Raw genomic sequence first — 23,295 nt, 5'->3', positions numbered from 1 at the left:
CATAAACCCGTGGCTCCTTTTGTGGCTCCTTCTGTAGAGGAGCCTCCAAAAACATCGGCACAGACACCTTCATTTATAGCCACTACACAAACATCCCCCAATAGAGGATTTTTTAGAGGTGGGTACAGAGGAAACAACAATAAAGGAAGAGGTCGAGGTAACAACAACACTTGTACCTCCACCGCCACAAAACAGTGACTTTCCTCTGCTTTCCCCAGACCATTCCACTCTAGTCGGGGGCAGACTAACACAGTTCCTACCTGTCTGGAAATCCATCACAACAGACAGGTGGGTAAGACAAATTATCCAGTGTGGTTACTGCCTCGAACTTACAGCTACCCCCCCACACATACCACCCTGACAGCGTCCAATGTTCACAGATCATCTCACGCTCCTCAAACAAGAGGTTCTCTCATTGCTTCAAAAGCATGCAATAGAGCCCATTCCCTTACAACATCAAGGAACAGGAGTTTACTCGCTGTACTTCCTGATACCCAAAGAGGACGGAACACTAAGACCAATACTCGACCTCAGACCCCTCAATCTGTATATACAATCGGATTATTTTCATATGATCACTCTCCAACAAGTGCTCCCTCTGCTGCATCAAGGCTATTTCCTTGCCACACTAGATCTCAAGGACGCCTACTTCCACATTCCCATACATCCCGCTCACAGGAAGTATCTAAGGTTTGTAGTGGACGGACAACACTATCAGTTCAAAGTCCTTCCATTCGGAGTCACCACCGCACCCAGAGTATTCACAAAATGTCTTGCAGTAGTAGCAGCACATCTCAGAGGACAACAGATTCATGTCTTCCCATATCTGGACGACTGGCTAATAAAAGCCAAGTCATTCAACCAATGTGTTCAACACACTCACCAAACCATCCAAACATTACACAACTTGAGGTTCACACTCAACTAGACCAAGTCGCACCTCCAGCCCTCTCATATACACCAATATCTGGGAGCCACAATAAACACCTCCACAGCTCTAGCATATCCCAGTCCAGCCAGAATAGCCAGCATACAAAACCTTATCACAAAATTCCAAGCCCAACATTCTCTTCTAGCCAGAGTGTTCATGCAACTCATAGGCATGATGGCATCTTGTATCAACATTGTGCCTTATGCAAGACTTCAAATGCGTCCCCTACAGGAATGTCTAGCACGTCAGTGGAATCAGGCTCAAGGACAACTTACAGATCTGGTGTTGGTAGACAGCCACACACATCGCTCTCTGCAGTGGTGGAACATAACAAACTTGTCCAGAGGGCGGCCGTTCCTCTAGCCTCTTCCACAGATAGTGCTCACAACAGACGCATCACTCACAGAATGGGGAACCCATCTTCTAGGACACACAACTCAGGGCAAATGGACCACTCAACAAAAAAGTGCTCCATATCAATTAACTAGAACTGATGGCAGTATTCCTAGCATTAAAGTCCTTCCAATTACATGTACAAAACAAAGCTGTCCTGGTCCGGACGGACAACTTGACAGCCATGTATTACATTTAAAAACAAGGAGGCACACATTCTCTGCAGCTGTCCCAGCTCACACAGAACATTTGGAGATGGGCCATTCCTCAAAACATATACCTACTTGCAGAACACCTTCCAGGAGTTCACAATCAGATTGCAGATCTGTTAAGTCGTCAGACACAATAGATTCACGAATGGGAATTAAATCCCCAAGTTTTCCTACCTTTTTTCCAAATGTGGGGCCAACCAGACATAGATCTGTTCGCCACATATGAAAACGCAAAATGCCCAACCTTCGCCGCCAGATTTCCACACCCGTTGTCGAAAGGCAATGCGATATGGATGAACTGGTCAGGCAGATTTGCGTACGCTTTTCCGCCACTCCCACTGAATCCACTAGTGGTGCGCAAGCTTCGACAACAGTCTCTCAAACTCATCCTAATAGCTCCCACATGGGCATGCCAACCATGGTTCACAACACTGTTGGAACTCTCACTAGTTCCATACCAAAAACTACGCCTCTCCCCATCCCTACTTAGGCAGAACCATGGAGAGATCAGACATCCAGATCCAGGTCAACTGAATTTGGCGATCTGGCTCCTGAAGTCCTAGAGTTCGGTTACCTTAACCTTCCACTGGACTGCATGAACATTATTAAAGAAGCCAGATGCCCTACTACTAGAGCTTGCTATGCCGCAAAATGGAAAAGATTTGCCATTTACTGTACTAATAATGATCTGCAGCTCATATGCCTCGAACGGAAAATGCTACTTACCAGTATGCATCTGTTATTGGCATGTAGAGCTGCAGATCCTCACACGACCACCCACCTCCCCGGGACCTGTATCTGTTCCAGATCTATCTTACTTAGATATACACATGGACATCTCTTTCTCCTACTAACTCCATCATTTCTCATCATGGCGAAAAAGAATCTAAGGATGGAGTTGATGCCCATGCGCACTATCGTCCAAGGGAGGTGTCACCTATCTCGCGACTACAAAAGACTTCTTCCAAGACACCAACAAGGTGCAAGCATCTGAGCCCAACAACAGATGGCGATCTAATGTTAAGTGTGAGGATCTGCAGCTCTACATGCCAAGAACAGATGCATACTGGTAAGTAGCATTTTCCTTATGAATAAGTCAGGTGGTGTCTGTATAATTGTACAGGTGAGTAAATGGAAGTATAATTGATTCTTTGCATGACTGACTAGGTGTGTGAGTAACTCTGGATATGTGGTGGTGTGTGAGTGTCTGTATAGGTGTATGAGTGCATATGATAGTGTTGTATTGATGAGTGACTGCAAGTATGAGTGACTGTATGGGTGAATGAGTGGATGTGTGTGTAGACCTAGGAATCAGTCAGTGCGTATTTAGTAACTGATATTGATGTGTCTATTGTTTCGAAAATCGTAGTCTGTATTTTAGAGTTGGTGTATCAGAGGTTATATTCAGGTGTGAGGAGGTGCATCAGATTTTCATGTGGATGATGTCATCAGTGATGTCATTTGAGATGTCATCAGTGATGTCATCAGTGATGTCACTGCCAATGTAATGAATTATGTAATATGTGACTTCATCAGCAGTGCATTGCGGGGGCGCGAGTTATAGTTAGCTGAACTAATTATAACGCCGGAATTTCTGTGGTTTTGTACTAGTGAAATGTCCAACTAACTATGACGTTCCTGAAACCTATGGTTTTTTCAGTGAATTTCTATGTTTTTTTAAATGCTAATTTCTAACTATAACGTGCCTGAAACCTATGGTCTTTTCAGTGAATTTCAAAGGTTTTGTAAATGAAAATTCGTAACTCTAATGTACCTCAATCCAACATTTTTTTAATATATATATACACATATATATATATATATTTAAAAAAATTGTGAATAATTTTTAGTAAGAAAAACTATATTCATTCTTTTTTTTTTCACTATTATACAAAAGTCACGCACCCTTCGCGCACCCTACACGATGGCTGCGCGCATTCCGGTTGCCATTTTGAAAAGTCACGCTGGGGTCGCGACTTCGGCGTAATTTGTAAAGTATGAAATATGTTTAAATTAATTATAAATAAAAGTATTCCTTTAAGTGTTTGCCTGAATTTATTTATAAAAGTATTTTTAAAGCATTATTTTCAATATAATTTTGACGAAAGTAAAGTTACTAAATGCGCGGTATAGCCACTTAATGTGCGCAACATCGCCGTGCACCCATCGCGTTCACACGGGGGGCCACGCTGAGAGCCGCGCACCCATCTCGTTCAAGCGGGGGGACCGCGCTGAAACCGCGCACCTATTGCCTTCACACGGGGGGCCGCACTGACAGCCTTGCACCCATTGCGTTCACACGGGGGCCGCGCTGAGAGCCATGCTAGGGTCACAACTCCATTTAAAAAAAAGAAAAAACTTCCACTTTCACTAATTTACATTCGCCTCGGGGACCCCATCCCCTGAGGCATGCCCACATGTACATTCTTTTTTTTTTAAACAACAAACGGGAGGAGGGCCCCCCCAGGCCACTTCTGGCCCCGGGGACCCCATCCCCGAGGCCTGGCCTCTTCGTTAGGGACCGTGGGGGGAGCCCCAATGCCCCCACGGTCCCACCGGCTCCCCGCCTCCTGCGGAGACCCGACATTGCTTTTCCACATGGAGAGCTGCTGACATGCAGCTCCCCATGTAGAAAAGCAATTCTGCTTTGGATTTTGAAACAGAGAGCAGGTTTCCCTGCTCCCTCTTCCAAAATCCAAAACAGAGTTTGCTATGGTAGGGTGGGAACCGTGCTCCCACCCTTCCATAGCAAACAGCAGTGTCCCGGGGGTGGGCACCCTGGGACACTGCAGGAGCCAGCCCTGAGGGATGGCGATCCCCAGGGCCATCAAGAGCTCCAGGAGGGGGGCCGCGTGGCCCCCCTCCCAAAATATCGAAAGCCCCGGGGAGGTGGTGATCCCCGGGACACGGGGGTCCATAACGGACCTCCAAATTTAAATATTAAGTGCCCTGGAGAGGTGGTGGTCCCCGGGGCAGTGTGGGTGGATATGAGCTCCCTCCACACACATTTTTATTTATATCCCTGGGGAGATGGCGGTCCCCAGGGCTTGGGGGGTTCTCGCAAGGCCCCCCCCATTAATTTAAATTTGGGCCCTGGGAAGGTTGCGGTCCCCGGGGGCTTTTTTGCAAGTACACCCGGGACCTGACCCATCCGGGGGCTTTTTCAAACAAAATGCCTCGGTTTTATTTTTATTTCTCGGCAGAATCCGCGACCCCACCGTGACTTCTGCCGTTTAAAACAAAAAAAAGCTCTTTTTGTGCCCTGGAGGGCCTCGTGGGACCCCCTGAACAGGCCAAGGGTGGTAGGGTGTTTGTACCCTGCCCCTTTTTCTTCATTTTCATCTTTACTTTTTCCTCTTTTCTTCTAACTGGGTTACCGAGTCAGAAAATGGCTGCCAACACATTCTGGTTTGGAGTGTTGGCAGCCATTTAAGATGAAGCGCGTGGTCGGGAGGAGTTGCGAACCCACCGCGGCCATAGATATTGATATTTTAATTTTTTTGTTTTCACAGCAACTACTGAATGGATTTGCACCATTTGATAGAAGGTCGCTTTCTGAACCAAACACTACCTTTTTGCCAAATTTGGGGTAATTCCATTCAGCAGTTTGGGCTGTAGCCTTGCCTAAAGTTTCCTCTGGGAAAATGATTTTTTTACTCTTATTTTTTTAATTTCTCAGCAACTACTGAACGGATTTACACCTTTTTAAAAAAAAGGTTGCATTCTGAACCAAGAGCTATCTTTCTACCAAATTTGGTGTAATTCCGTTCTGCAGTTTGGGCTGTAGCCTGTCTTAGAATTTCCTATGGAATTTAACACACGAAAAACACGTTTTGGGACCCCCCTTTTTTCTCAGCCCCCGCTTGACGAATCACCCCCAAACTTTCAGGATAGGAGCTGACCTAGATAGACTTTTTTTGGGAGAATTTCGGGAAGATTTGTCAAACGACGCCAAAGTTATTAGCAAATCAAAAAATGCTTTTCCTATGGAGACTAGGTTCTAACTATAACTGCCTACTGGCAACCACCAGTAGGTAATATATTAATATATATATATATGTGTGTGTGTGTGTGTGTGTATGTAAAGAATAGATTTGTAGGTAGTTCCTTTAATTACCTATTTTCTCAGTAGCCTCCTAGATAGGATATTTTTGTGACACGATATTCAAAACTTAATGCGGGTGCTACAGCATGTCAGCATGTACACATTGGGCCTTTAGTTTAGGGACTGGTTGTGATGAAAGTCATTCTTACCTTTAAGTAATAGAAGAATAATTTGCCTACTAGTATCTCACAGTGAGAAGCAATCCTGTTAAGTGTCAGCGGCCTGATTTGTTCTGTACATGTTCCAGATGTTCTGCTACCTTTTCAATTAAATGTCAACTATCATTGATCTTACAGGAAAATGAAGCCCTGCAGGAGTTTATAAAGTCAAAGGAATCTGTTGCAAGAGGTATCTTGCAGATGGATCAAAGCCTGACTGCAAAACAGCAGCAGATTGCTGGTATGTACTTACTGCTGTGTGTAGGTCATGAAGCAGAGTTAATTCTAAATATAAGGGATTGCACGTGGTTGAAAAAGTTGAGAATTTCATACATGACTGATGAAACGATTAGTATATTGCTATTTGTACTATAAATACTATCAGTGGACAGCAACATACTCTCAAGATGCTTAAGATAGAGCAGAAAAAGCTTTTGTCGTGAACAGTTCTTTGACTGCAATTACCACTTGGGACCGCAGAATAATTAAATACAAAGGGTGAATCGTATGAAGAATGGCCATCTGAGATGAGGGTGTGGGAGAGTAGAAGATCTTGTCCGTCCTTCAACCAGCTCTTTTTTCGAACTTGCTCAGTTTAATTCTCTGCTGGGCATTCTTTGAATGTGATGCCACTGTCTGATTTTCAGAGGCATACCCGACTCCTCTGTTATTTCTTCCTTTAAGAGCAGTTCTCTTGCTATCCAACAGTGAGCATTAATATATCACTGTTCAATTGTCATATCACCATCCTCATTCACGGTTTCTTCACAGCGCACAGATCATTCTAATAGGTCACTGATGTCACCATCTCTTACGCTTTACCTATTTTCCCGATCAGCGGAGCGGGCGAGAGCCAACGCCATTGAGGAAGAGAGAAAAAGGCAAGAGATATTGGCCAAGCAGAGAGCTCATGAAGAATACATAAGGCAGCAGAGAGCTCATGAAGAACACATCAGGCAACTAGAGCGGAAGATGGAGGAAGATCGACTGAATCAGCAGAGGGAGAATGACAGACGTATACAACAACAGCTAGAGGTATAACTTTCACACACAAACTAGGTGTGCTTTCAAAACTTAGTCCAGGTTTCAATGGAGAGATAAAATCACACAGGAAAGCTGTTGCTATTGGATGACTAACAGCTAGGGTGATGAATTGGTGAAAGAAGACAGTTAAATTGAGTTAACACATCATATAGGTCTTCAACAGTAATGTCCTTAAGATGGTGCCAAAAGCAAGTAAATGAGTAAGAATCAGGAAACATCTGGGTCCTTAAAGCAGAGAGAAAGAATGGAAAGTACTGACAATCCTAAATATCGTTTTACTGTATGTCCAGGAGCTTACATGTGTAATGTATGGTGTTAACTTCTCCTGTAATAAATCTACACATACCCTAATGCAACAAGTCTTGCAAGAAATCTGAACAACCTAGAGCTGGGTGTTTTTCAGATACACCGGGCGAGACATAGACTAAATGCCATGAAGAAAGATATTAAATTTAAAAGAAACAATTATGGTCCTGCAAAGGTTAGTTTTCATTTGAGAAGTTGCTCAATGCATTGATAAGAGAAACAGTGGCTCCTCTGAAACGAAAGGTTACTGACACTGTAGATATCTGATTAATTTTCATAGGATCAGTGAGGGAAACTAAAGACTATTTATTCTGTGAAGTCGTATCTGTGTGTTTTTTCAGAAAGGTCATGTAGATCCTGCCAGGCAACCATCCGCCCTATTTGAGAGGTCACACCTGGCTGGTGGGGATCTCTGTGCTGCAAGCCTCTGATGAGGTGACCTTTCTGCCAAAGGGTCCACAAGTCATAGTCACAGTGATCCCGTTGTATTTGGGGTGGGGCAAACGTCACTCATTTTCCCTGCCTCATATGGCAGAAATGGTCTGGGAAAATGTAGGTTATCCCTACATGTTGGGACTATTTATATTCTGAATTGAAAACATAAACTCCCTCTTTGTGAGTTTTTCTCAATACAAAAAAGTTTGCAGAGTGCCCACTTTGAACACTGTGCCCCTATCACAGCCCTCCAATGCTATGAAGGGAGCATCTACAGTAGCGGCTCCCTTCACAGCACAGAGATCCAGGCCAAATAGGTGGGATCTCTTGATAGGGCAGCCATTCCTCCACCAGGAAGGCCAAATCTATTAACTCTGCCATCCTGGATGGTGGGTTGCCAGGGTGTAGATGAACACAGAAATCTTTTCAAATTACCTTACTTTCTACAAGATGAAAACTGCTCCCACCACCTTCTTTCTATGTCTCTTACTTAACCTGTGATTAGTGAAAAAAGCTAAGTAGTGCAGGGGAGCTCACTGGGTATTGTGACAAACACAAGTAATGCACCAAATGTATGTAAAAGAGTTGCAACTAAGATGTCGTCAGTGATGTAAGCAATGCCAGACAACCAGTGGTCCAGGATTGGTGTCATGGTACCAAAATAAAGCAAGGAAAATGAGCTCCTTTACTCCCCTTCACCAGATAGTTAGCAAATTACATCCATAACTTGGGAACTTTGCCAGCGGACCTGATGTACTAATGTAAGCAACACCCCTACGAACTAAGATCACAAGTGCAACTCATGTAATCCTGCCTGTAAAGTATATTGGAACCGGTACGCAATGCGGTTCTAAACAGTGGACATCTACCTCCAGGAGGCGAGCTAAAAATAACAGATGTATCATGAAATGAAAAACTGTCATGATTGGTGAGGAACTAAAACCTTTGTAAAATCATGCTCATCAAACCATTGCACCAAATATCTGTATTACTACCAAGACTTTAATATCAAAAAGAAATCTTTATATCATATGTATACTGTACAGCTGACATAGGACTACATTTGGATGTTGTTGACTCCGAGAAACAACCGCTCCCCTAACACTCACTACAGGAGGTTTGTGGTTATCAAATGATAATTGATTGCCCCTCATTGAGTACAGAAATAATGCAGATGGTGTAAATCTTATAATCACCATAATACATTAGTGACATCTTAAGAATTAGCAGAGCCTCGGGCAAGATATATCTTTTGGCCCCTTGTTTCGAACACCTTTGAATTTGTTGCCTCTTTTTGTCTTATTCAAGCCCTCATAATGCAAAACATTTTTAATTATATGTTAAACCTTATGAAAACGTTGCATGTAAAACAGCTGAAAGTTCCAGCTGCCTGGTGTGAGCTAGCCAAATAGTACCTAAGAAAAGCTTTGACAAGCATTTTTAAAGCAATTGCTTTTTGAGGTTGGATCTAGATTTATTTACTTGCAACAACAACTGTCTAAAATTCAGTGTCTAACCAGCATGCTACTCCCATTGTAGGAAAACATACTAAGTATGATTTGTTAGATGTTTAGTGGACTAGTGCTTAACATTAATACATAATAAATGCACATAGCGCTTACAATTGCAGCATTGGTGATCACAAATATTTCCCCATCAATACTGGCATTATTGATGCAACAGTGAAAATCAATGCACTGCTCTGAGGATTTTCACCATTGCATTGATGTATTTTCCCCTCTCTAGTGTCTTCTCCAGTTCTCTGGCTCAAGAGTTGCTCGTGACCCTGTTGAGTAAGAGAAATGGTATAGTGCTGGATACAGGAGATGGACAGAGACATAACGAGAACAAGATAGAGACATGAAGTGGAGGCAATAGTGATAAAGGCAGATGATTTAGAAAGATATGTAAGGTAGAGAGAGAATTTAAGTATATAGAGAACAGAGGGGATACAGAAGGAAAGATAAAGATAGGAAGAAAGAGAGATGTAGATAGAAAAGGAGTGTTACAGAAATAGGTAAGGTTTAGGGTGTGGTAGAGAGATAAAGATAGAGATAGGGAGAAAGAGAGTAGAGCGAGGCACAGGAGTACAGTACTCCATGATGTGAGGCAGAGTTAATGTAAAAAAGGAAGTGAATTAGACAGAGGTAAATGCAGTCAGAGGTACCGATAGACAGTGAGACTTGCAATGACAAACAGAGATGCAAGGTACACTGAGAGCAAAATGAGAAGATGCATAGAAAATGAGTCAACTAAAATGAGTAGTGAAAGGTAGAAAGAGAAAAGTAGTGTGAAAAGTGAAATGAGGAAATTGACAGACATTTGTGAAATAGAGAAGGAGAAATGAGGTTTAAACATGGATAGACATTTGTGAGAGAAATTGATGGTGAGGTAAAGCGTTCTATACAGAAAGAGTCTGAGAGAGATAGTTTGGGTGGAGGGGGTGTGTTGAAATAAAGAAGGAGGACTAGAAATAGATATGTGTTCGAGGCATATGAGCTGCAGATCACACACTGAGGATAAGATCGCCATCTGGTGTTGGGCTCGGATGATTGCAGGTTGTTGTTGTCTTCGGAAGAAGCCTTTGGTCACGAGGTTGGTGACTCCTCCCCTGGACAACAGTGCGCATGGGCATCCACTCCATCGGCAGATTGTTTTTTTCCGCCATTGGGTTCGGATGAACTTTTTTCCGCTCCAGCAGAAAACTTCTAGCAATCATTTTAAATACTTAATCTTCATTCCATCGACGTCGAACTCAACTCGGACCGGTTCCGCAAGCGGCTGATGGACAGGACACCCTTCAAAAAATGCCCCCAGTGTGGAGCGAAGTTCCCCCACAGTGACCACCACGAGGTTTGTAACCTCTGCCTGTCGCCGGAACACAACGAGTCCACCTGTCCAGCTTGTTCCGCTTTCCGTTCGAAGAAGACCCTCCGGGACCGAAGAGCTCGACGCCATATTATGGCCAAACCAGCTCCAGAACCGGAGGACATCTTTGCTCAAGATGTTCCCGAAGACGACACCGAAGATCTCGAGATCGTGTCCGAGGCCGACGATTCCGATGACCTCATCACTCCAGGGCAGCGTGTGAGTACCACCCCCCTGCCCCTGCCCCATCCAAAAAAGCATTGGTCAAGACTCCGCCAGCTGGGCCCAGTCGCGACCGGAAATCCTCTTCAGAAGCCCCGCCCTCGGGCCCGGCTCCGAAGACATCTAAGCCTGTGGGTGGCTCGGGCTCGAGCAAACCTCACCTGATTGTGCCTTTAACACCCTCGGCACCCAAAAACCCACTGTTGGCACCGAAACAGGCTCCAAGACCGAAATCTCCTTCGGCACAGAAACGTTCCTCGGCACCGAAGTCTCCACCGGCACCGAGACGTTCTTCAACATCGATGCCTGAAAGTCCATCGGCACCGAAAACTCAGTCGGCACCGAAAACTCAGTCGGCACCGAAAACTCAATCGGCACCGAAAACTCAGTCGGCACCGAAAACTCAGTCGGCACCGAAAACTCAGTCGGCTCCGAAAAATCCATCGGACCCGAAAAAATCATCGGCGCCGAAAACTGCGTCCCCGCCGAAAAAAGCTCATAAAGACCCGAAGCGGACATCGCAGACACCACCTTCGGAGCCAGATGAACTTTTTCGACCAGATCCTACTCAAAAGCGGATCTACATCAATCCTAACACGGGACATGTGACTGCCATCCCATATAAAAAGCGGAAGCTGGACACTACACCTCCCCCAGCTCCCATACGGAAAAAGGACTGTGCTACTTCACCACTTCGTCCTTCCTCTCCTGTTTTACCTCCTAACCCGTCCCCCCCTCCTCCTCCTGATTCTCCTTTACCTTTACCTTTACCATCTCCCTATCATTCACCTCCTCCACAGGATGATAATGATGACTTAGGGGGAGGGGCGGACCCTGATTTATTTAATGATCCTGTTGATCCAAACGACCCTTTTACGTTCCCAGACCCAGCACCCATGGATGACTGGTCTTATCCTATACCTGACATGCCTGACCCCACTACCTACCCCTCCAAGCCCTCCCCTCCTGATGACCACCTAGGGTTCGGCCAACTTATAAATAGGGCAGCAACATTCCACGGCGTCACAATGCACACAGACGCCCTTGAAGAGGACTTTCTCCTTGATACCTTTGAGCAGTCACAAAAGACTGTGCACATACTGCCCATGATCAAAGGGGTTATAAAGCATGCTACTGAAGTCTTTAAGGACCCTGTTCGAGCTAGGGTTCTCAACCCACGCATCGAAAAAAAGTACCGACCAGCCCCGCAAGACCCTGCATACATTAAGGCCCAGCTCCCTTTAGACTCCTTAGTCGTATCAAATGCCAGGAAGCGCGCTAACTCACAGACAACTGGAGAAACGCCTCCCCCAGACAAAGAGTCTAAGCTTTTAGAAGCCTCAGGCAAACGGGTCGCCGCGCAGGCGGCTAACCATTGGCGTATTGCGAATACCCAGGCCCTGTTAGCCAGGTATGATAGAGCGCATTATGACCAACTTGAGGACCTTATGCAACATCTGCCTGAACCCTTTAAGTCCCAGGCCTCTGACCTCATCCAAGAAGGCAAATTAATATCTAATGCCTCCATTAAATGCGCCTTAGATGCAGCAGACACTGCTTCTAGAGCGGTCAATACTAGCGTCTTACTCAGACGACATGCCTGGCTCCGTATTTCCGGTTTTAAACCGGAGGTTCAAACCGCAATTCTAGCTCAACCTTTCAACCAAGAGCAGCTATTTGGCCCTGCAGTGGATACTGCATTAGAAAAAATGAAAAAGGATAATGAAACTGCCAAGTCTATGGGAGCACTGCAGTCTCCTCAAAACCGGGGTTCCTTTCGTCGCTCCTTTTATAGAGGAGGCTCCAAAAACACATCAACTGAGACCACGTCCACCTTTAAAAATTCTGGACAAACATCCCCTAACAGAGGTTATTTCCGGGGAGGTTATAGGGGAAACAATAACAAAGGTCGAGGACGGGGCAACAACAACACCCGCACCTCACCAGCCACCAAACAGTGACTTGCCACCACTCCCCCCAGACCATTCCACTCCGGTCGGGGGGCGACTCCAACAATTCCTACCTGTCTGGACTTCCATCACCACAGACAGGTGGGTAAGACAAATTATCCAGTCTGGCTACTGCCTCGAACTCATACAATCCCCCCCAAACATACCGCCCAAACAACGTCCAATGTCCTCGCATCATCTCTCTCTCCTCAAACAAGGAGTTCAATCCCTGTTACAAAAACATGCGATAGAACCAGTCCCCCTTCAACATCAGGGAAAAGGGGTATATTCTCTATACTTCCTCATTCCCAAAAAGGACAAAACACTAAGGCCCATACTGGATCTCAGACTACTAAACCAGTATATACATTCGGATCATTTTCACATGACCACTCTCCAACAAGTCCTCCCACTTTTACAACAGGGAGACTTCCTCGCCACATTGGACCTCAAGGACGCATACTTTCACATCCCTATGCATCCCGCTCACAGAAAATATCTACGATTTGTGGTAGATGGGCAACACTATCAATTTACAGTTCTCCCATTCGGAGTAACAACAGCACCCAGAGTGTTCACCAAGTGCCTAGCAGTCGTGGCAGCGCATCTCAGAAGACAACAGATCCATGTCTTCCCCTATCTGGACGATTGGCTCATAAAAGCCAATACATACCAAAAATGCGTTCTCCACACTCATCGCACGATTCAAACTCTCCACGATTTGGGATTCACTATCAACTACCCCAAATCCCACCTACAACCTTCCCACTTACATCAGTATCTAGGAGCAACCATAGATACATCCAAAGCCATTGCCTATCCCAGTACTGCCAGGATAGCCAGTATACAAAATCTCATCTCTCACTTTCAAACTCATCCATCTCTTCCAGCAAGAGTGTTCATGCAGCTCCTAGGCATGATGGCGTCATGCATCTCCATAGTCCCACACGCACGACTTCAAATGCGTCCCTTACAGGAATGCTTAGCACAACAGTGGAACCAAGCTCACGGACAACTTACCGATCTGGTGTTGGTGGACAGTCGCTCACTTCGCTCACTGAAATGGTGGAACACCATCAACCTGTCCAAAGGGAGACCGTTCTTAGAGCCTCTTCCACAAGTTGTGCTAACTACAGACGCATCTCTCACGGGGTGGGGAGCCCACCTCCTTCACCATACCACTCAGGGCAGATGGACCAGTCAACAAAAACTGCTCCACATCAACCACCTGGAACTCTTAGCAGTGTTCCTAGCACTAAAATCCTTTCAAATTCACCTAAAGAACAAAACTGTCCTCATACGCACAGACAACATGACGACAATGTATTATATACAGAAACAGGGAGGGACACACTCTCTCCAACTGTCCCAACTGGCACAGCAAATCTGGAGATGGGCAATTCCCCAAAACATCTACCTGTTAGCAGAACATCTCCCAGGGATCCACAATCAAGTGGCCGACCTCCTAAGTCGCCACACACAACAGATCCACGAATGGGAACTACACCCCAAGGTTCTACTCCCCTTCTTCCAAAAGTGGGGACAACCAGACATAGACCTGTTCGCCACTCCCGAAAACACAAAATGCCCAACCTTCGCCGCCAGGTTTCCACAACCACAGTCGAAAGGCAATGCCCTATGGATGAACTGGTCAGGCAGATTTGCGTACGCCTTTCCGCCTCTCCCACTAGTTCCATTTGTGGTACGCAAACTGAAACAACAGTCACTAACACTAATACTAGTGGCTCCCACTTGGGCACGTCAACCGTGGTTCACCACACTTCTGGAACTATCTTTAGTTCCACATCAAAAGCTACGCCTCTCCCCGGATCTGTTAACCCAGAACCATGGAGAAATCAGACACCCAGATCCTCAAACACTGAACCTAGCGATCTGGCTCCTGAGGTCCTAGAGTTCGGTTACCTCAATCTCCCTCCAGACTGTATGAATATCATAAAAGAAGCCAGACGCCCTACTACTAGAGCGTGTTATGCCGCTAAATGGAAACGATTTGCCATCTACTGCGCTAATAATGACATACATCCATTGGATGCTTCCATCCAAAACATCATTTGCTATCTACTACACTTGCAAAGATGCAATCTAGCGTATTCCTCTATACGTTTACACCTAGCAGCCTTGGCAGCCTACTTGCAAAATAGGCAACACCTGTCCCTTTTTAAGGTACCAGCCATCAAAGCGTTTATGGAAGGTCTCAAAAGAATTCTTCCCCCAAGATTGCCACCTGCACCAGTGTGGAATCTCAATGTGGTTCTAACAAGACTCATGGGTCCCCCATTTGAACCTATGCACAAATGTGAATTGCAATTCCTAACATGGAAGGTAGCTTTCCTTATCGCAATCACTTCCCTGCGCAGAGTAAGTGAAATACAAGCCCTTACACTTGAGGAACCTTTCTTACAACTACACCGTAACAAAGTGGTTCTTAGGACAAACCCTAAATTTCTTCCAAAAGTGATTTCCCCTTTCCACCTTAACCAATCAGTAGAACTACCGGTCTTTTTCCCAAATCCAGACTCGGTAGCTGAAAGGGCCCTACATACCTTAGATGTCAAAAGAGCCTTGCTTTATTACATCGACAGGACAAAACCTTTTCGAAAGACAAAACAACTCTTTGTTGCTTTCGCGCCACCACACAAAGGCAACCCGATCTCCAAATCAGGAATAGCCCGGTGGATAGTTAAATGCATCCAAATATGCTACCTCAAGGCTAAACGTACACTTACAGTTCCCCCTAGGGCGCACTCCACGCGTAAAATTGGGGCTTCTATGGCCTTCTTAGGCAATATTCCCTTAGAAGACATTTGCAAGGCAGCCACATGGTCTACCACGCATACCTTCACTAAACACTATTGTGTTGACGTGCAGGCCAAACAACAGGCCTCCGTGGGCCAGGCTGTCCTAAAAACTTTATTTCAAGCTGCTGCAACGGATACAGGCGACCACCGCTAAGGGGAGCACTGCTGTATAATCTATCCTCAGTGTGTGATCTGCAGCTCATATGCCTCGAACGGAATATGCTACTTACCAGTATGCATCTGTTCTTGGCATGTAGAGCTGCAGAGTCACACACGCCCGCCCGCCTCCCCGGGACCTGTATCTGTTCCAGCATCCGTCTTACTTAGACATTACACATGGACATCCTTTCTTTCTTTTCTATATACTCCATCTTTTCCCATCATGGCGAAAAACAATCTGCCGATGGAGTGGATGCCCATGCGCACTGTTGTCCAGGGGAGGAGTCACCAACCTCGTGACCAAAGGCTTCTTCCGAAGACAACAACAACCTGCAATCATCCGAGCCCAACACCAGATGGCGATCTTATCCTCAGTGTGTGACTCTGCAGCTCTACATGCCAAGAACAGATGCATACTGGTAAGTAGCATATTCCTTGTATGAGAGAGAGAGAGCGAGACAGACAGAGCGGGGGAGCACCTGATAGAGAAGAAGAGGTAGTGGTAGAGTAAGGTATTTATAGAGGTAATGGAATAGGAAGAGAGGTAGAATGAGAGGGTGGTGAGGTGAGGTGGTAGTCTAGTCGTGAGGTAAATTTCAATATTAGGTAATGACAGACAGATTGGTGGGGTAGAGAAAGAGGTGAGGTTGAGAGAGAGAAATCAGATAAAGAGTCAAACAGTAGTGAGGTAGATGAAGGACTGAGAGAGAGGTAGAAATGTAGGATAGCAGAGCCCGGGAAAATGGTAAGCTAGAGATGTGATTGTATGAGACATGAAGCAGATGAACAGGAGATACGGGAAGATCAAACGGAAAATAGCAATGAGGTGGAAAAGAGGGATGAGGAAGAGAGATAGATGAAATAGAGTGAGGGAATGAAAAAATGAAAGATAAAGAAGTAGGCAGGCACAGAGAGAGATATAGAGAGAGGCATGGTCACGAGACAGACGTAGAGAGAGATTGAGTCAAAGAGGTATATTGAGAGAAACGTGAAGTAGCCAAATGTGAGAGCGCTGAGATAGAGATGGTGAAGGCACATAGAGAAGTATATATAGCAATAGAAGTAAGAGAGTGGGTTAAGCTATAGGAGGTGAAGTAAGGAGAGAGAAATCACACAAAGATTAGCTTTCAGTTTATTGCCACCAACTCCCTGAGAGTGTGAGGGTTAAGTCTGGACAGGCCAGGCAAGCACACTCAGAGGCAGAATTTTATTTTTTTACTGCAACGCAGCAAGCAGCCAACGCTGTTGCACTGTGTTACACATTGGGCAAAACGAAGTGCAGACCCATAAATATAAAAAATTGCCTGTTACTGCTAACAACCCTTGCAGTGGTGCACAAAAAGGCTGCCTAGCATCACACACAATCTTTGCCTCATCATGCAGAGGTATGCAGGTGCTGTCTAGCATAGGATTTGCACTGGAAGCATGCCCTTCCAGAACAAAATCCTATTCCTAGAAAAATTCTGAAATATTTCATACCAGTCTGGCTTTCTTAGTGGATCAGACTTTGTGATAAAAACTATGGGTGGTTACACTAAACTGCCCAAGTTACACCCAAGTTGCGGCTTCTCGATGGAAAGTGATGCGAAGCAAAACAAAGCGCCGTCTTCATTGCAGGGGTACGACTAGATCTGAAGTTTGGCAGGGAGTTGGGGGGGGCTAACAGGTCAATCAATGGAGGTAGGGCTAACACTTCAAACAGGGGTGCAGAGCTATCCTTAAAGCCAATACAAGAAAAAAGAAATATATTGTACATTGTAAACATATTGGTCAAACACAATATAATTTAAAAAATGTTTTAGTGGGTTTGACAGTGTTCATAAGCTACTGACTATAACTTTAAAACTGGAACTGAGTGGGTTGACAAATAAACATCAGCTTCTATAGATACATTATAAATAGGGCTCCCGGTTTTCAGTTTTTACGGATTTTTACATATAAATACAGACGGAAAACAAGTTTTCCTTTATCTGTATTTATATATAAAAAACGGGAAAATACTAGTACATGTTGCTGTGCTGCCGTCTGGTGTCTCCCCCTCCTTAAAGGGTTAAGAGGTGTCAGCCCGGGCTGAGAAAGCTTCCCGGGCACACACAGAGCTGCCAGCCACACCCGAGTACTTCACAGGTCTTTGAAAGACCATTTATTTGTTAATGAGGCTTTTTTGTTATTTCACCCCTTTTAGAGCCCCTTTTAGAGTCAGATTAGGAGCCTCTATTCACACCATTGTTGTGTGAGTTGTGGCTCTTGAACCATGTTGTGAGCACGATTACAGCAATGGAGCATTTGGTGACGGGGTGGGACTCCGCTCCCTGATGAAATTGGCAGGTCTGGCAGGCAGCAGCTGCCTCTGGGGATGCAGAGCCGGTGCTTGACACGTGGATATAAAAAGTGCCCGCCCTCCCCCCTTTCTAGACGGCAAGCTATAACTTTTCTTCCTGTCTCGTGGTCCCTCTACAGCTGATCGCGTTCCCACTCGTGTGGGTACATCAGCTATCCTGTTCTGTGATGTCATGTCCATAAGAGCAGACTGGTGTTATTTGATATGTCTCTGTTCAGTGTGATCTGGAGCACTGGGCTGCACTGCTGCTGGCTTTACGCTGCTGGGCATCTCGAGAGGGGAGGGGGGTGTGGGAATGCAGGCAGCAGACCGGGCTGTGAGCCGGGAGGGAACTCGAAACAGGGGCGCTGTGGGTGAATACATGTTCTGACACATAGAAGCAGCCGTCTGGCGCAGTGCGGCCCTCTTAAACTCACGTTGGACAACCTCCGCTATGGAGACAGCGCTTCTAATAGCACCATTTAGGTGTTTCTAGTTACACCCTACATCATTCAGCCTTCCATTCAAACCATGGCTCCACCTTCCTCAACACTACAAACAATCCCCCCACCCCATTCATTCCTCCAAATCCTACTGAGCGTGGCTACCACCCTGCACTCGCCCCAACTCAATGCAACCGCCTCCCATTCAATTCATCCCCACTTTCCACCCCATGTCACCAGGCCTTCACTTCCGTCGTAAAACCAAACCTCATGACACTATCTGCAAATCTTTACACACCCTGCCTCCCCCTCGCCTACTAAAATTCAGGCTTCACAAACTTGTGTATGTTGCTTGGGGTAAAAAGCAACACAGGATTTACATAGAAGCGCCAATTGTGCATCTTTTTTAAAGCTTATTTTTCTACACATTAATACATCACAACATCCATGGGGGGGTCTCGCTGCTGTTGCATTAGGAGCCCCTGCAGCAGCATGGAAGCAGTTTAAATGGACTCTTTGTTCATTTTCCAGGGTGGCATTAATCATTTCGGACATAGGGCACAATGCTGTCTTGTACGATGCATCTTCTTACGTCACAGGGCATGGCAAATCTTTAGCAACAGACTTGGAACAGCGAAGACGCACCACATTTTCTATTCAAGTAGTGTTACAAGAAGCTTGCCAGTCTCCCTGGAACATGCTATGGGCAGACAAAGGAGTAATAAACAAGCATTTTGAATCCAATAAGTTTCGCATTTACCCAAGTTTAAGCTATTGGCATTGTAAATGATAATGCCTTTTATTTATGTTTTAAAAACGAAAACAAAAATAAAAGACATTATTATTTGCAATGTCAATAGCTCAAACTCGCGTAAATGCGAGACCTATTGCATTGCAAATGCTTGTTCTTTGTTGCGTCTGTTTTTCTGTCCTCCTACTTCAAGCACTCACTAAAAAAAACAAGCATTTGCAATGCAATAGGTCTCGCATTTACTTGAGTTTGAGCTATTGGCATTGTAAATGACAATGCCTTTTATTTATGTTTTGGTTTTTAAAACAGATAAATAAAAGGCATTGTCATTTACAATGCCAATAGCTTAAACTAGCGTAAATGCGAGACCTATTCATTGCAAATGCTTGTTCTCTTCTGCACACACAAAACATCAATCCTCATGGTGATGGCCAGGGACAGCTTTTAGCGCTAGTGGGACACAATTGAGTTGCAGTTGAAGTCAGTATGAGTTTCTCTCTGTGGTGCAGTATGATGTTCAGTGGGGGAAAGGATGTGGCACTCTGCCGATGATAGAAACTGCAAGGCTCTGAGACAAATGGCTTGTGATAGCACTTTTAAGCATATTTGGGACATTTTGCAAATGACAAAGTTTTCAGGTGAATGTATAGTGTTGACCAATAACAACTGAGCGCATGTGTGCATTGTCAATTTAAATAAATGTGGAAAAATACTAGCTGTAGCGTCGTCTTTTGCTTGTGGCAAAAATAAATGTGGATAAATACAGAAAAAATGCCCAAAAAATAAATAAGGATAAATACAGACGGAAATGGCAAAAAAATAAATACCATAAAACCGGGAGCCCTAATTATAAAGCACCTAAGAATACGTTTTCACAAAGTTACATCCTTTAGTTGTAGGACCTTTTTCACCAGCACTCTTACAATTCCTTCTGAGAAATGACAGTGAGCTCTTGAAATGTTTTAATTCCATCTTCAAAAGCATGCTCCTCCTTTACTATCAAACAAAGAAATGTTTCCAGTCTGCTCATTGGGAAGCTGAAACATATGCTTGTTTGAACCTGCACAGATAAGCAGGTGTCAGAAAGCTGAGCTTAATGGGATAATGCACTTCATTTTAGGATGTGGAAAGTCACGAGTTGGATGCCTTATGTATTTTGCATTCCTCCTGATATTGAATAAGTCAGTGGTAATAAGTTGGCAATATTACCAGCACTCCGTCGGGCTGCCGGAAACGTTTAGCTATGGAGGTGATGGAGAAGTCACTGCTGTGGCCAAATCGAAAGTCCACCCACATTCAAATTAAGCAAGTGGCCTGTCCTTCATGTTGGCGGTATGTATACTCCATTGCAATGGAATACACATACCTACAGCTGAAATTAAATCACTCCATTATTCCCTTATTACGAGTTGCACAATACTGGGGCTGATTTACCACTGATAAATGTGAATGAAATTGTACTGTTGCCATCAGATAAATCCAGCCAAATACTGTGCAATTACAAGTTAAACCGCATGGAGTGGAAAATTATTGTCTGAAACCAATCTTTCTCGTCAGTAATACCACACACATGTCACAGTTTCATGGAGTGAAAAGCATGCATTTACCACCTTCTCTGGTGGCTAATATATGCAGGGATCAATGGATGGGGTGAAGAGTGAGGAGGGAAAAGAGGGAAGGAGACGGTTATTTCTGGCAGGTGGAAGCACTTGATGGTGGGCCATGTCAGAAAACAAATGGGAATGAGGCATAGCCTCATGCAATTTTACTATGCAGAATTACCAGATAGTAATATCAGGACTCTCTCTCACTCGGTTGTGGTGTGGAAATATGGACCCACTTCGAATCAGCTGGAGCGGAAGTCCGTGATGTAATTCTGTCTGCCTGACATCAGCTCAAGACTTCTGTGTTTCAATAAAGCTGCAGCAGCCCAGGCTAAGAAACCTGATAGGGAGGAGTGTGTGGGGGCTAAGTCCTTTCAGCCCAATGGCACTGCCCCCCAGCATCACTGAGAAATTGGCAGCTTTTCAGTGTAAATTGGTTTTTGCACTGGAAAATTAATACTTTTGCAATAAATTTGTGTCACTTTGCATGATTTTGCAATTCAAATTCCAATTATGATTCTGGAAGATTTATTTTATTGCAACTATGGCTTAGAAAAGATTTGCCTTGAATATTAACTGTGTTACAATTAGCGCTATATTGAGGCCACTGGCTGTGCAGACCTGCGAGAATTCAACAAATGACCTAAAATCACAAGTTCGTTACTAGGGGAAAGAAGTGCTATGATAGCATTTTAAAGGTGGCAAAAATTATTTCACACAAGCTGGCTGTAGGTAAAACATCCATTACAATGCGGGCATTACTTCGGAATGCCTTTACAACGCAAGTTGTTACAACGGCGCATTGTTACATCGCATGCCATTACAACGCAAGTCGTTACAAGGACTTGCTGTAGGGGGCAGACGGTGTCGGATTTGTTGGAATTTCAATCCAACACCTTCCCTACTGTTGCACACACTGGAGTTGGAATAGTAAATTATACTATTCCAAACTCCAGCGCCCCCGTACAGCAAGTCATTGTAACAACTTGCGTTGTAATGGCATGCGATGTAACAACTTGCGTTGTAATGGCATGCGTTATAAACACGTGTTGTAACAAGTGCTATTCATTTGTAGTTATGAAGATTTGTTTCTAATTTTGATTCAATATGTAAATAATGTGTTGCCAAAAAGCCTGTAAACGTAGTGGCTTTGTGGAGTTATAAAAAAAACTATTCTTTGATAACCTTTGACCTTAAGAAAGAAATTATTTATCTTGGGAGCATTACATAAATTCATACTGACTTCTGGAAAAAGTATATGTGTTCTCTTACAGGGCTGCTGTAGTTATACATTAATAACGCTAACTAGAGATTCATCGTTCATAATCCTTCTGAACTTAATGTTAGCATATGTATCCATAACTTTCTCATGCTCAAGGGATAGCCATTTTCACTTTCTGAAACTGAGCCAGGTAAACATGTTATCTTTAAACCACTTTGCTTGCAATAGATCCTGGGGCAGCTTTGTCAATATCTGGACTCCAATGACATCCTGGACGACTCTCAAATGGGCTCCACACTAACCGCTGTATGGAACCGGCATTATTAGCGGCTGCGGATTGCTTTCTTCCAGAGATAGATAATGGCCTTTGCAATGCAATAATTTTACTTGCCTTTTGACGCTGCAGACCACCAACCTTTGGCAAGTCGCATTTAAGATATTGTGCCTCATTGGTTTATCTCTTTTTCATCAGACAGGCACCATGGATATCCTTTGCGCAATGCTGTTTTTCCTCAGTTAGATGCGTCTGTGGTGTTCCCCAGGGCTCAGCCTTGTCTCCATAACATTTCACATTTATGTGATTCCTTTAGCTATGCTTGTTTGATACTTTATTGTTCAAATATACATCTAAGCTGATGATAGACAAATTCTGTTGAGGCTGAAGGCTCGATTACGATGTCGGTCGGAGTTGCCTCCGACACCAGAATTACAATGCGACCGCACATGGTGCAGTTACATACTCCCATTTCTCTATGAGAGCTTGTGCTGTGGCCGTAAACTGGCTGTAGCTCAAGCTCCTATAGAGAAATGGGAGATTCTTTTAATCCCTGCACCGTGTGGCAGACAACCCAAAGTGCCTGCCACACAGTGCTGGGTTTATCAGAAAGTCACCATAGTTGACCCCTTGGCCCCCGACCGGAGGCCGCAAGGAGAAAGGGCCCTGCTACCCGCCCCCAAACTCACTTTCCGACATGCTTTCCATGTCGGAAAGCCGGCATGGAAAGCCTGTCGGAAACCAAGTATTGTAGTCCCTACGGTGGAAACGCCGTACATAGGGATTATGGGCCAGTCTCTGACTGGTTGACGGGCTCCTTGAGCCCGGCGGAATTCTGCCAGAATGACCGACCGGTTACACTTTCTACCGCCTAGATTGTAATTAGGTGGTAGGAAGTGAAACCAACAATGATTGTTGGGAAGCCTCTGACCTGAGGTTGAAGGCTTTCTGACACTCATCATAATAAGGCCCTGAGTAATACCCCCCACCCCCAAGATAATATGGTTTTATGTAATTGTCTTGTTGCAGCTTACTAATGGACGAATACACATTTGGTTAGGTGGAAGAGCAAAATACGTT

At 44.7% G+C, this 23,295-nt stretch overlaps 1 protein-coding gene across 2 annotated transcripts in view; it reads left to right on the top strand.

Annotated features, from left to right (window-relative positions):
• Positions 1-23,295, top strand: part of LOC146784479 (guanylate-binding protein 1-like) — a 140,351-nt gene that overhangs the window by 96,106 nt on the left and 20,950 nt on the right. For both annotated transcript variants that reach the window (XM_085633279.1, XM_085633280.1), the window contains exons 10-11: positions 5,938-6,040; positions 6,638-6,834. In XM_085633279.1, the coding sequence (XP_085489405.1) occupies positions 5,938-6,040; positions 6,638-6,834 (300 nt within the window). The remainder of the gene's footprint in view (positions 1-5,937; positions 6,041-6,637; positions 6,835-23,295) is intronic.

The sequence above is a fragment of the Triturus cristatus genome, chromosome 11, assembly GCF_964204655.1.
Source record: "Triturus cristatus chromosome 11, aTriCri1.1, whole genome shotgun sequence".
NCBI lineage: Eukaryota > Metazoa > Chordata > Amphibia > Caudata > Salamandridae > Triturus > Triturus cristatus.
The sequence above is the reverse complement of the archived record's forward strand: the minus strand, read 5'-3'. Positions and strand labels throughout refer to the sequence as shown.